The sequence below is a fragment of the Neoarius graeffei genome, chromosome 12 (genome assembly GCF_027579695.1).
Source record: "Neoarius graeffei isolate fNeoGra1 chromosome 12, fNeoGra1.pri, whole genome shotgun sequence".
In the NCBI taxonomy this organism is placed as follows: Eukaryota; Metazoa; Chordata; class Actinopteri; order Siluriformes; family Ariidae; genus Neoarius; species Neoarius graeffei.
The window spans coordinates 69,363,028-69,378,718 of record NC_083580.1 but is presented as its reverse complement, the minus strand read 5'-3'; the positions used below and the strand labels follow the sequence as shown (position 1 = coordinate 69,378,718).

General features: G+C 42.8%; 1 protein-coding gene across 6 annotated transcripts in view; it reads right to left on the bottom strand.

The window, feature by feature from the left end:
- mark2a (MAP/microtubule affinity-regulating kinase 2a) overlaps nt 1-15,691 on the bottom strand; it is an 89,960-nt gene that overhangs the window by 12,968 nt on the left and 61,301 nt on the right. For all 6 annotated transcript variants that reach the window (XM_060936320.1, XM_060936321.1, XM_060936323.1 and 3 more), the window contains exons 14-15: nt 14,950-15,038; nt 2,513-2,773 (exon numbers count right to left, since the gene is read on the bottom strand). In XM_060936320.1, the coding sequence (XP_060792303.1) occupies nt 2,513-2,773; nt 14,950-15,038 (350 nt within the window). The remainder of the gene's footprint in view (nt 1-2,512; nt 2,774-14,949; nt 15,039-15,691) is intronic.

Genomic DNA, 15,691 nt, shown 5'->3' with positions numbered 1-15,691 from the left:
ATTGATTTAAAATTTTCAGGGTAGGTGGGCAATGGTCTGTAGACTACCTGATTAAATTCTGGGGGTAATCGGGTCAAGGTCACTGGAAAGGTCAGCCTTTCAGTCAAAATAACATTTTCCATTATAATTCAAAAACGGTTGCCGATAGACAGATGTTTACTAGCATGAGCATATAGGAACTCCCATATGGCCTTTCATTTGGCACCATGATCTAAACTCAAGGTCATGGGTTTTCAAACAGCTATAACTTTAAAATGGTTCGTGATAGCCAGATGTTTACCATTATCAACATATAAGAAGTTCCATATGGGCTTTCAGTTGCCGCCATGACCTTTGACGACTTTGAAATGTCAAACTCAAGGTCATGGATTTTCATAGGACTATAACCTGACAGCTGACGATTGAGAAATATTACCATTATCAACATATAGGTATAAAATAAGTGCTGTTAGGCAAGGTTTGTTTTGCCTGGAAACACTTGTATTATTACTCAACACCAACTACTTCAAACTAAATCTGAAATGAAGGGAGCACAGGGAATATTTAAATAAATAAATAAAAACCCGGTCTGTGCTCGCTTGATGAATCTTATTATCTTTTCATTTCCGTTTGAGAGTACGTCGTGCGCATTCTGGCTGCCGCTTCTCACCAGAGTTTTTTTTTTAATTTTCTTTCTTTTTCAATTTTCTTTTTTTTTTTTCTGTGTGTTTGTGTAGTTCGTTTGAGTGTTTTGTCCGCCGGTTGTGGTGTAGCTCCGGACCCAGTTTTGGGCGTCGGTCCCCTCCAGGCCTTGGTTCGCTGTGGGTGATGTCTGCGCTCCCAGCTGTGGACTGCAGTGAGCTCGTTGCTAATTTGACATCGTGGTTGTCCAGCGCTCTGCGCTTTAATGATTGGCGTGATGTTCCGAGCGATGTTGCTCGGTGGCGTCGCGGCGGCTGTGCAGGCGGTTTGGGACACACCAGCGCTCTGCGTGGCGGAGCTTCTCTGCTCGCTTTGTGGATCCACGGCATGGTGTTCGAGCGATGTGGCTGACGGCGTCGCGGCGGCGGTGCTGGAGATGTGGGACTTGTTTTCGTGCGCCTTTTGGTGGGACTGTGGCTGCTACACCTTGGGAATTATATCCTGACCCCTACTTGGTGGACTTTTTACTTTTTATTTTTTATTATTTATTCATTATTTTTATTATTATTTTTTTCCTTTTTTTAATTTTTTTGTTTATAATTGTAAAGCGTCCTTGGGTTTCTTGAAAGGCGCTATATAAATTCAACTTATTATCATAGTGTCATGCCATCACCGAGATCTGTCTGCTTGTGCATGACGAACAGGGCTTCCTCCGAGTGTATTACACTGCCATGTAATGCAGCATGAGCAGCAGTTGGAAGAGACATGGCTGCCTTCATGCATCTCAAGAAGCATGTGTTAACCTTCACTGTACGCAGTTAGTACCGGTCATATGATGGAGAGCTGGTTTGTGGGTAGGAATTGGCTGGTGACCAAATTAGGGGGCGAAAACATGAAAACAAAAAACATTAGCATTCATAGAAGTGCTGAGAGCCAATCAGATTGCAACCTTCAAGATCCTGGTGCTTGTGTAACAGAAAAGTAGACAAACAATATCAGATGCTCTGTGGCCCATGACAGGAGGAGTGTGAAAGACCCGTATGTTCTGACAATTATTACGAAATCCACGAGAGATAAGTGGAGGATCCAAACAAACCGAATTGACACTACACATCTAACAAAGGAGAAAAACGGCAACATTAAAAGAAGGAGCTGTTCGGCTCTTAAACAGCATCCTGAAGGTTTTGCTGACTCTCTAAACCGGCACCAACTCCAGCAGCTTGTCAGAGGAAAAGAGCTTTGTGTCCTGATGGAGGACATGAATACAGATGGCCATTGAAGGTCTCACTGCCCTCTGCTGAGTCTTTTATTAAAAAAAAAGAAAAAAAGAAGAAATGAAAAGCACCTTTGGAGATTCCCTGACAACTTTGCCTGCCAGCAGCCTTCTTTATTCCTCTGGGAGAAAAATCCCACAACTAAGCACTGAACCTGCTTTAACTTTCTACGCCCGAGTGTTCAAGAAACACTCGTACAAGACAACCGAGAACTTGCGGTTCAGTTTTTATTTTACTGCTACCGTTTCATTCGTTTTCACTTGCGCAACTGGAACTGCAGCCTGACGACGAACGCTTACATGGTTTAGGTCAGGTCCTAACCGTTTTTCACTAAAGGAGGTATTTAAATCCTTATCCCAAATTTGCTCAACTAGCTCATTGTGTCACAGTTAACTTACTGTATTCAGCTGCATACTACTTGGAAAAAGATCTAAAGCACTTTCATGTTGTCCTGATGTTCAATCTTTCTTTGACGCTTTCCAATTTTCAAATTCTGACCCAAAAAATTCTCCCAAGAAATCTGGAGTCATGCCCCCCCAGCCCCCTTAAACATTTTACAACCAGCAAATTATATGCAGCACAGTTTAGCTTCACTGGCTCCACTGTTTTGAACTCACCTGCGCACAAATTTGGAGGTGAATTTGCTGAAGATGCCAGTACCAGTGCGACGGACCTGGCTGTTCCCGTGAGACAGCGACGGGGAGGCCGGGGGCCCGTTGTAGGTTGAGGCGTGCTGGTCACGTGAGGCTCTCTGCTGGCCTGCATGGAAAGTGCTTCTGCTCGTCACCCCTCTGGGGAAGTTGGTGCGGTCTGCTACCGTGGAGTTGCTTATGTTGTTGGTTGAGGGAGACACCACTGGAACTCTTTGTGGAACGGTGCTGTTTTTAATAACAAACATTTAACAGATGAGATCAAGATTAGTTTATTAGTGCTGCCATGCCTATCATAATCATCATCAAGTTTCTCATACTGGAATCAGCCGATTTGGTATTTATTCCCCCCCGAATCTAAAAGTGCAAGATATTTTTTTAAAACTTCCCATACTTGATTTTGGTCGATGTTAAAAGTATAACTAAACTGAATTTTTACAGTTTGTTAGAAAACCTGAATATCATGATACAGTGGGGCAAAAAAGTATTTAGTCAGCCACCAATTGTGCAAGTTCTCCCACTTACTGTAAAAAGATGACAGAGGCCTGTAATTTTCATCATAGGTACACTTCAACTATGAGAGACAGAAAGAATCCAGGAAATCACATTGTAGGATTTTTAATGAATTAATTGGTCAATTCCTCGGTAAAATAAGTATTTGGTCACCTACAAACAAGCAAGATTTCTGGCTCTCACAGACCTGTAACAACTTCTTTAAGAGGCTCCTCTGTCCTCCACTCGTTACCTGTATTAATGGCACCTGTTTGAACTCGTTATCAGTATAAAAGACACCTGTCCACAACCTCAAACAGTCACACTCCAAACTCCACTATGGCCAAGACCAAAGAGCTGTCAAAGGACACCAGAAACAAAATTGTAGACCTGCACCAGGCTGGGAAGACTGAATCTGCAATAGGTAAGCAGCTTGGTGTGAAGAAATCAACTGTGGGAGCAATTATTAGAAAATGAAAGACATACAAGACCACTGAATCTCCCTCGATCTGGGGCTCCACGCAAGATCTCACCCCGTGGGGTCAAAATGATCACAAGAACGGTGAGCAAAAATCCCAGAACCACATGGGGGGACCTAGTGAATGACCTGCAGAGAGCTGGGACCAAAGTAACAAAGGCTACCATCAGTAACACACTACGCCGCCAGGGACTCAAATCCTGCAGTGCCAGACGTGTCTCCCTACTTAAGCCAGTACATGTCCAGGCCCGTCTGAAGTTTGCTAGAGAGCATTTGGATGATCCAGAAGAGGATTGGGAGAATGTCATATGGTCAGATGAAACCAAAATAGAACTTTTTGGTAAAAACTCAACTTGTCGTGTTTGGAGGAGAAAGAATGCTGAGTTGCATCCAAAGAACACCATACCTACTGTGAAGCATGGGGGTGGAAACATCATGCTTTGGGGCTGCTTTTCTGTAAAGGGACCAGGACGACTGATCCGTGTAAAGGAAAGAATGAATGGGGCCATGTATCGTGAGATTTTGAGTGAAAACCTCCTTCCATCAGCAAGGGCATTGAAGATGAAATGTAGATGGATCTTTCAGCATGACAATGATCCCAAACACACCGCCCGGGCAACGAAGGAGTGGCTTCGTAAGAAGCATTTCAAGGTCCTGGAGTGGCCTAGCCAGTCTCCAGATCTCAACCCCATAGAAAATCTTTGGAGGGAGTTGAAAGTCCGTGTTGCCCAGCGACAGCCCCAAAACATCACTGCTCTAGAGGAGATCTGCATGGAGAAATGGGCCAAAATACCAGCAACAGTGTGTGAAAACCTTGTGAAGACTTACAAAAAACGTTTGACCTCTGTCATTGCCAACAAAGGGTATATAACAAAGTATTGAGATGAACTTTTGTCATTGACCAAATACTTATTTTCCACCATAATTTGCAAATAAATTCTTTAAAAATCAGATAGTGAGTTTCTGGATTTTTTTTTTCTCATTTTGTCTCTCATAGTTGAGGTATACCTATGATGAAAATTACAGGCCTCTCATCTTTTTAAGTGGGAGAACTTGCACAATTGGTGACTAAATACTTTTTTGCCCCACTGTACATAGTATAGCACAGAATGGTCAAATATCTTGAGATAAGGTTTCATATTGTCCACCCCTAGTCATACACTAAACTGAAGAAAAAAAAAATTTTCATATTTTAAACTTTTGCCTTATTAAAAAAATCTATAATTTTTGGTTGAACATGAAATTCTTTATAAATCATGCTGCTTTACCTGACAGTGAGAACAATAATTACACAGCACATTTAAAAAAAAAAAAGTCCAGGGGTGTAGCAAGATCATTTAATGTCTGACATAACTTGTAGCTATGGCTGATTGAAGCTTCTCATTTGCTTTCAAAAAATTTTAGCGAAAACGTCCCTCTAGGATGTCTCCGAATTTATCCAAGCAACATGCGATGACGCAATAAAAGAAAACTAGAACTGTAAGCTCACTATCGAATACCCCCTGCTTACGAGCCGGTCATCACATGTTGCCATATGTAAGGGAACAAGTTGAATTATTTTTTTTGCGGTCCGGTTTCCATTAAATCCTGCGCTCTGATTGGCTGGAGAGCGGATCCGTATCCTACGATACGGACCCCAGTTACAGACCTCTGGCGACTTGCTCGTTCACAACAACAAAACATAGTAGCAATTTTTGTCAGCATTTATTTTCGCATTTCTCAGGAGAACAGCATTAATTTTACAGCATGGATAGTGATAATGACAGTGTTCACAGCGAAAGCGAGTTTTACTACCCAGAGGAAGAAGAAATAAAAGAAAAAACATTTCAAGAGAAAGCTAAAAACCTGCAACTGTTGCTAACGCCGAGCAAAAAACATGGCTGAATCCTGAATGACTCAATTTTGTATAAATAGGGGAATACATAGGCGGCAAAATGTAGTTTTTTTTTTCCTGCCATGGAAGTGCACTTGTATACCGAAGAGAAAGCAGTTTGCATTACAGCCGTGAATGAGGATTCAAAATGGCGGCTCGGCTCAGTTTTCCCTTTCGGACACGTTTCCTGTTAGAATTTGGGAAAGAAAAAATATATATATTATTATTTACCAGCTTAAGGTCGGTCCGTATAGTGAAATACCGTGACCTCGGCCTTGAATATTGACCTCGGCCCAGAGGGTCTTGGTCAGTACTTTCAAGACCTTGGTCACGGTATTTCACGATACGGACCTCCCAGCTGGTAAATAACATGTATTTATCTCCCCTTTCAAACATCGGAGCGTGATTATTTTCCTTCATGCACATCTTCAGATGGTATACTACAACTGTGTAAAGTTTCATCAAAATCCATCAAACCGTTTAGAAGTTGCTGCACTTACAAGACACATGGACAGACGGATTGATGGATAGGGTGATTTCTATATCCCTCCCCCCGTTTGCAGGGGGTATAAAAAGATGAAATTACAAAGAAAACTTAAAAGGAAAAAAAAAAAAGTGCTCCATTTCTGTCAGTTTAAGATATTGCTTTGATCCAACTCATTAAACCAAGACAGGTTCAGCACCTTTAATACTTATTACACTAAAAAAAAAAAAAAGTGAGCAAACGGTTCCGTTGCCCTTAACCTCATGCTTACCAAAAATAAACTTGGGCGATCATTACATTACTTTACATCTTATAACTGGCATCCTCATTATATCCACTAATATCCTGCATCCTCTTTTCTTCGCTACGCCTTTTCCTCTTTTGACTTCCTGCCCAAGAAATCTCAATTCTGACCGTACCTACCTCACACATGCACACAAACTCAAGTTGCGGACATGCAGCGCTCCTGATACGACACTAAAATCGAGAAGCTTTAGTACGGATCTCGTATTTTTGTAATGAAGCAAGCATTTATTTACGACATGCTCACAAATCTGCTCAGCGACTACCTGCTTCAATTCAATCTGAATTTTATAGTTAAAAAAAAAAAGTTTCCTATGACGTAAAGACCGCATATTGAGTCATAAATAAAATAGCTGCGTATTGTTAAAGTGCCATTCCACCATTGGATGTATTCTTTGGCATAAAATACAATATATTTTGACAACATACAGTATATAAATGGTATCACTAGATAGAGAAATCTTTTAGCTTCAAAATGATATATCAAACATAATTTTTTGACAACGACAAGTATATTAATTTTGCGACCAAAGTCACTTACCCTTTTAATTTCCGCGCGTGATGTCATCGGCAGGTTCCCCTTCTTGTGTACCACGTGACGTGGCACATATTATCAGCAATGGCGGATAGAACGCGATAAAAATAATACCAATAAATCTAGCTAATACCAATAAATCTAGCTAACTGAAAGATTAACTCAATTTTTCGCAATTTTTTTGGCCCCCATATACGAGGAGAAATGACTCTCTCACTTTGGGGGTTTCCTGGTCTAAAAATAGACCGACACGTGGTACACAAGAAGGGGAACCTGACGATGACATCACGTTTCACTACCGTGCAGAAATTAAAAGGGTAGGTGACTTTGGTCGCAAAATTAATATACTTCTTGTTGTCAAAAAATTATGTTTGATATACTGTATCATTTTGAAGCTAAAAGATTTATCTGTCTAGTCATGTTGTCATAAAATATATTGTATTTTATGCCAAAGAATACATCCAATGGTGGAATGGCACTTTAACTGAGTGGGTGAGCAAGTCATAAGTTCTTAAATTCCAGCCAAAAAAAACAACCAATACACAATTTTAAAATGGCAATATCTGAGAAAAGTTGCATTTTATGCTATTAAATGTAGTTTTTTTTTTTAAAATAAATAACATTGTTTTGAATTTCAGCAACCAAAGACAGATTTTAAAAAATACAAACCAACCTGCGCATGCAAACTGGGCAGGTATCTTTAATCTCTGGCCTAGCATGGATTTATGTCAATTTAGTAGTCATGGGCATAAACCTTTACTTACCGTGCACAAACCACTCGCATGCATTTTCGTGTCATCACAGAAATCCAATTACATTAACAAATCAAACTGTTGTTCGTTTGGCGTTGTGCTTTGAAACAAAACTGAAGGCAGCCATTTAAAGAGGAAATGATTCATCTACTAATCATGCAGAGCTGCGACCATACTCCAACCATACAAACACCGTCCGCGCAAGTCAAAATAAGCATGCTGAATGATTAGCGGTACATCTGTGCTGTGTGTGAGAAAGAGAGAAAGAGAGAGAACGGAGATTTTTTTTGCTCATGAGAAAGAAAGTGTGCATTACATTGGACGCAGGCTGATAGAGGGGTGCGCTCGGAGGCAGGCACTGACAAGCGTGTGGGAAGAGAGCTATAACATACTGCCGTCTGATGCCAAACCTCAAACCACATCACAAGTGCTGTTAGAGATGAACAGAAAATGCACTTTTACACTGATCTGAGACCACTGCTACCGTGTTCAGGAGAAGACAGAAGCAGTTCTGGTGTCAGTGTCAAAGTGCAACTGGATGTGTCAGTTGGGAACGAGGGATGAGACATAAAGCATGGCGTTATAATAGAATAGGAAACGTAACGTGAAAGTTTTGCGAAAGGCAGATAAAATTCAAACATGTACAGGGTTCTTTAGGTAAGGAGCAAGTGGTGTCCTGGTGTCAAAAAGTGGAAAGCATTTCCAGCACACTGTGCATTCTATGGACCCTTTTCACGTGACGTCACGACAAACGCGGCCGCCATTTTGGACATGTACTACCAGTAGTTTACCACAGCCAACATTGAGGAACGGCAGCAAAGAAAGTGTTTATTTTCAGCAAGACTTCCATCATGCCACTATATTGTTGTGCACCTGGATGTAGTAACCATCAACAAACAAGGCAAGGGTTATCATTTTATCGGATCCCGGTAGATGCTGACTGACGGAGAAGATGGATAGCGGCATACCAACGCTTGTGTAGTGACCACTTTGTTGGAGGTAAGACGAATAAAATTAGCCAGAAAAGGCATTACATTGCTGTTAACATTCCATTCTAGTTTACTGTAATTATGATCTGGCAGCTATTTACACCGGATCCAGTGTAAATAGCTGCCGGAGCCAACGTACGAGGTTCCGGAGCGCGCGCGCACGCTCGCGGCCGGCTGGAGCGCACGTGCTCCGGCAAGCTCAGACGTTGGCTCCGGCAGCTATTTACACTGGATCCGGTGTAAATAGCTGCCAGATCATAATTACAGTAAACTAGTAAATACAGTTTTCTGCATCTCGCTCCTTTTTCTTTTTTATGTTTGTCGCCTTCCTCGCATTCAAACCGATTCGAGCCGAAGTCCACTACATGTCCAAAATGGCGGTCGCGTTTACGAAGGTCACGTGACTGAAAAGGGTCCATTACTGACAACAAAGCAACGGCATAAACAGCTGAAATAATGAAGAGTACTGCATTCTCTGGTATCTGAAGATCTTTATGTCTTGAGCAGGTCTGCTCTTTGGCTCCAGCCCAGCATGGAAGCTGTGCCACCACTTGCCTGGACCGATGTGCATGGAGGTCTGGGGAGTTGGGGTGGGCCGAGGTGGACAGGGACTTGTGGTGGCGGGGGCGGGAGGAAGAAGAGGAAGTTAGAACAGCAGCTGCCGAGGCGGTAGAGGCACAGGACCCTGGTGTGCTCAGGCTGGGGGGAGAAACATCCACAAACCCCTTCCTCAAACCCCCACACAGGGGGTGGGAAAGGAGTGTGAAGTGCATGTTAGAGAGAAGCTCATGGAGGGAGGGATGGATGGATGGATGGACGGACGGACATGGAATTACAATAAAAACTTCAACACAAGGTCGTGTTAAATGGTGTTGATGATGCAGGCTGGGTTTTGCAAGAACTTGGTGTGGTTAGAAGCACATTATTCTTCATCATTCAGCACAAAGACAAGCTTGAAACATCTCACTAAAGCAAACACGACTTTTTCCACTGCACAAAGCAACAAAACGCAAGAACAGTTCGTTTTCCACTGGCCATCGGTCTCGTACCGAAAGGTCCGTCGTGTACAGTTTCTGCTCGAGATAGCATCCAGAGTTAAAAACAGAAATAACCGTTTTTCACGTACTACAGTTTCTCTACACTGTCCCACATTCACAAATACTTGCGCACACAAAGGTCACAGCACCTTTTAAAACGACCACACTCACTGATACCGTTCCCAAGTTAAAAATATTGCTTAAAATGGCACAAGAGGTTTTTAATCAGGTTACTTGTATTGTAGTTCTTCCTTTTAATACACTACACGGCAAAAAGTACGTGGACACCTAACCATAAACACTCATATGCTTACATTTAGTCCCCTTTGCTGTGATAGTAACCTCCACTTTTCCAGGAAGGATTTCCACTAGATTTTGGGGCGTGGCTTAGGGATGGCGAAAACTAAAAAAAAAAATCTTGACCGACCACCGAGCCTCATTAGCCGGTTAAAGTCGGTTAACCTAGGAGTTTAAAATTCTAGAATTGGAATTAACAGGGATGCAAACGGTGCGCCTTTTGGCGGATGGCACCCTCTCCACGGCTGAATCGCGCAGATCCGACCTTCCTTTCCCAAGGGGGGGGGGGGGGGGGGGGGGGGGTGTCGTTGGAGCGTCCGACCACAACTTCATCAAAGCAAATTCTGCATATAAGCAAATGCCGCCACAGTCCATGAAACACAGGAAGTACAAGCACGAGAAGAAAACAGCAAATCAAAAAGCCGCGCAAAATTTAATGCGCGCATTCTGATCTACTGATTGCGCAGCTTCCGCACAAACGCGCGCAGCCCCCTGATCCACTGCCCTCCTCTCACCCCCCCACGCCTCATGGACTGCAACAGCACCCACCTATTTAGTAATTTTAATACAGAATCCACTAGAGATGCACCGATTGCAATTTTTTGGGCCGATTCCGATTTCCGATTTTCCATGGAGTGTGACCTGCCGATACCGATTTTGGCCGATTCCGATTTCATTTTTTCAAACCACTTCACAGCACACACAGACTATTTTCTTTTTATCTTTTCTTTAATAGAACATTCTGCCAGATTTTCAGTAATAAATTTAACACCTCAAAGGTTGAAAACAAACAAAAAGACATTGTTCTTTGTAAAATCTTTCTTCATGTTTGGTATTAACATTAATTCCTGAAATAGGAAATTCACACAAACATTTTTTTCTTTTCCCATCCAATATCTGGCACAAAACCAACTTCCCCCTCATATATTATTTGCCTACTGCTATGGAACACACTTTCATAAGCCTGTTTAGATCTGAAAACTTGTGCCTTATAGAACAACCCATTTCTTCATTCAGTATCAAAATACAAAAATAATTTCCAGTCATACTTATACCATAGCCATTCTATCATCTTTGTCAAATGTGTATTTGTAGAGTAATTTCCAATGGAATCAAGTGCAACCAAGGCTGTAAAACAAACAAAAAGACATTTTTTTCTTTCTCTCTTTGTACAAATCTAACTAGATGTTTGGTAATAGGCTAACATTCCTGTAATGGGAAATTCACACAACCACAAACGTTTTCTTCTTTTCACATCCAATATCTGGCACAAAAATAATTTCACTATATGTGGATATCCAAATATAGTGAATTTCGTTGTTGTTAACGGCGCGCGCACCGGAGCTCGTTAGGCGCGCAGGACTGACACTGTTCTGCGCAAGCGCAACACAATCGGACTAGAAAGCATGTTCAAGCTGCCAGTGGAGCTGCAGCCTTTTAGTTGCGAATTACGAGTATTTCCACTTTCATCTCTATGTGATACACAAGTTTTGATCGGCAGAAAATCGGCATATTTTAATTTTGACCGGCCGGTCGCCGGTCATGGCCGATCACGTGAAAATCGGCCGATTCCGATCGGCAGCCGGTCAATCGGTGCATCTCTGGAATCCACCTTGAAATTACAATCAGACACTCCAACAACCCCCCCCCCCCAAAAAAAAAACGGATCTGTGCGATTAAAAAAAAAAAAAGTCGGCATCTGCGCCTTTAGTTTGTGTGGAGAGATATGATCTGCAATAACATGCATTGTTGGCTACAGACCGAAACATACTTTCAGAATGCACTGGCCAAGGCAGGACTAAACTCGATGTGCCTTCTAATAATAATTAAAAAAAAACAGAATAGTAATTTGTAAGATAAAAAGCCTGTGTCTACACTTTTCTTTCGCCGAGTGGCAGCTGGGCAGGACATGACTGAATGGGTGTTTCTGATTTGTCAGCTGTCTTTAACTGGGGCGGGACATGACTGAATGGGTGTTTCTGATTTGTCAGCTGTCATCCTTACACCGCATGGCATGGCCCAAGCGTTTACAACACGGAATTCCAGGTTCTCCGCTCCAAAACGATTCATTTTTTTTTTAAACCGACAACCAAAAAAAAATTAACCGGTTGACGTTCATTCGGTCAACCACCGGTCAAACGGTCATCGGTTAACATCCCTTGCGTGGCTATAGGGATTTGTAATCATTCAGCCAGAAGAGCTTTAGTAAGATCAGGTACTGATGATTGGTGAGGAGGTCTGGGGTGGAATCGGCATTCCAGTTCTTCCCAAAGAACTGGGCTCAGTGGGGTTTAGGTCAGGGCTGTGTTCAGGCCACTCAAGTTCTTCCACTCCAAATTCAGCACGCCATGTCTTCATAGAGCTTGCTTTGTGCACAAGGACATTGTCATGCTGGAACAGGTTTGGACCGGTTAGCTCCAGTGGAGGGAAATTGCAATGCTATGGCACAAAAGGACAGACAGACAGACAGACAGACAGACAGACAATCTATACAATTGTCTGCTTCCATCTTTGTGGAGTAGAACCACATAATATGGCTGTGACAGTTAGATGTCCACATACTTTTGCCAGGAGATTAAAATTAAAAGCACTGAAATTGTGTCAGGTGCTGATCTTGCCATTACATTTAAAAACCATTCGTCAACACGCTTTTTTTTGGCCAATCATGTTCCTGTTGAGATAAGCTAATAAACCAAACAGCCAATGAAACTTAAAAAAACCCAAAAACGTGTATTAATCTAAGCACGTCTATGCTGAACTGACTGAGGTCGTTACGGTTGTCTCTCACATTGTTGGAAGAACTAGAACTCAAAGCTGTATGGGCCCCTTGTTTTTCAGTGTGCAGTGGGGGAAGAAGAAAGAAAGGAGGGGAGGAAAAAAAAATGCCCAGGGAGCAGCAAAGCACAAATCAAGAATCAGATGGGCATAATGTGTCCACTTTAATGAGCTGTCTATTCATCAGAGAAATTAAACTGTGTTAAACAGATGATAATTTAATCATTTCGTACATTTACCTGGAAAAACCATAATTTACACGTGAAAAAGTTTAAAAGGAGGGAAAAATCTACAGGCTGCAAGAGTAGTGCATTCAACTCCGAGCAGACAGAATTTGTATATTAAAGCAAATTTGCATGCGAGTGCGTGTGCGCGCATGTCAGAGACCATGAAAAGGACGCGTCACCTTAAACATCAGGTACACGGGCAGGTAAAGAGATGAAAGATCAGTCTTGCATGCAAATTAGAGTGCACACGCGTGTGTCGGAGAGCACCGTGCTCGACTCAGCACTATTGGCCCTTTTCCACTACCCTTTTTCAGCTCACTTCAGCTCGCTTCAGCTCACTTCAGCCCGACTCGGCTCGCGTTTCGACTACCAAAAACCAGCACGACTCAGCTCGTTTCAGCCCTGCTTAGCCCCTAAAACTCGCACCGTTTTGGAGTGGGGCTGAAGCGAGCCAAGCCATGCCGAGTGAGGCTGGGGGCGTGAGCAGACACTCCCCTGTGCACTGATTGGTGAGGAGGAGTGTCTTCACATGCCCACACACGCCCCGTGAGCGCGCTGGGATCTGTAAACACCGCAAACCCGGAAGGAGAATAATTACGAATTACGAGAATTTCTGAAGCCTTATGCGCCTCGCCTCATCTATACGCTCTTGCCAGTATCTGTCCGCGTTGTCGGTGACAACAAGCCACAGCACCAAGACCAGCAACACTAACAACTCCATGTCCTCCATGTTTATTGTTTACTATTCAGGTCGTGAGACTACCGCTTAAAAGCTCACTGATGTCACTGTTTGCGCTGCTTAACGACATCACCTGACGTCCACCCACTTTCGCTAACTCCACCCAATGTGTCCACCCACTTCCAGCCAGCACGGTTCAGCGCGGTTGTAGTCGAAATGCAACTCCAACAGCCCCGCTCAGCCCGACTCAGCACGGCACGGCTCAGCCCGACTCAGCCGCGTTTGTAGTGGAAAAGCGGCATATGATACCCAGGTTTTTTTTTTTTTGCTTTGCTGCAACTTGAACACACTGGCCCCATGCAGCATGGTGCATCTTTCTTCTTCAATCTGCCAGCAGTATAGAGTACAAACTCCACTCTTACACTCCCTCTATACACTCACACACTGCCCACTCATACACTCCTCCTATACACACACCATGCGTTCGCTCCCTTTCTACCCACTCACACCCTTTTCTACCCACCCAAAACTCTTTCAAAAAGCACTCGCTCTTTTCCACCAGGTCACGTTCAGAAATGAAATGAAATCATGTTCAGTCTGTTTTTTCTTAAGATTTTCAAAGAATCATTCCTTTCCAAAGCAAACGCACCAATTTCTCCCAAATTCAGTTGGACAGCTAAGTGGTCCGATTTTAATTTCGTCGCAAATTAAACGTAGCCAGCAAGTAAAGGAAGACTATTTTTCTTACCACAAATCCTTTCTTTCTACAAACGCATGGCTTTTAAATTAACTTAAATCTGAGATTACAACGCTTGAACTACTTTAAAACAGCAGTCTGAATTTATTCATTAAAGGTCACAGCACAACTATACCGTCATTCATGTGACCTTTTTGTACAAATTCACCTTCAAACTTTGGGAGACGAGGCCGAGAGGGCAGAATGGTGCAAAGTTTGCCAAGAAAAAGAAAGAAAAAAAGAAAAAGAAAAAAGGGACTCTGGTTGTTCAAGATGGCTGCTCTCATAATGAAAGAGTTTTGCTTGTTGTTGCGCACAACACTAAGTAATACTGTGGCCTAAACCACACTGCTAAGCCTGCGGAACGTTACTCAAAGACGGATTTGGTTTGAGGCGTATATTTAAACTGTGCGGGTAAATATTTACAGAAAAGACTTCAGGTGGCACTTTTTCCATCACTAACCACACTCGCTCCAGTGCAAAACTAAAGGCCTCTGCTGATCTGGGGTAAAGAGGGGGAAAAAAAAAATAAAATCCAAAAGACACAGGCTCATGCTGCGCTGAACATGCACGAGTGTGAGCCATTCCACTTCACAAATACACAACACCTCAAACATAGGGTGCACATGCAAAATAAGTCATCCACACATCCACAACACGACATTCATATTAGCGTACAGGTTAGCGAGTGTGTGTGTGTGTGTGTACACTTCACAATAGCGTGTGTTCAAGGATTTAACTTTGTACCTGTCCTTGCCATTCTGTACACCCAGAGTCGATCGCTCAGCACCTGGAGAGCTTCTCCCACGACTCGTACCAGTTGAAAGGATGCTGTTCTGTAGGGCACAGAAAGGAGCAAAACGACATTAAAACACAGTTACATCATCACTTAGACTACGTTCAGACTGCACCCTGAAACGACCCATATCCGATTTTTTTGCCCATATGCGACCTGTATCCGATTTGTTATTGACAATCTGAACGACACAGATCCGATTTTTTCACATGCGACCCAGGCCGCTTGGATATGTGGTCCTAATTCCGATGCATATCCGATATTTTCACATGCGACTGCAGTCTGACCGGACAGGTCGCATTCATGCGACCTACACGTCATCAACAAGAGACAAACGTCACTATTCTGCGTTGGCTAATCCCGCCTCTTTGGTGGAAAACAACATTTGTACAGTTTTCAGAATTTAAATAGACTTTTATAGAATTGATCAAGCTAATGGTGGATTTGGTAGGGACCTGGATGTTGATCTGTTAGCCTGATTAAATAAAACAGTTTCTATAACTGATTTATAACTTAAACCATCCTGTATTACAAGATTATAAGTTTGTTCTGGAAATTTCCAGTAATTTGACACCTTCGGTCTCATTAGCCGCCGCCACAAAAACCACATCGCCAGGTCTCGCCTCATCTCCATCGCAAACTGCACTGGTGTTTCTGCACCTTGAGCCAGCGCTGAGAGAAGTTGCAGAATTC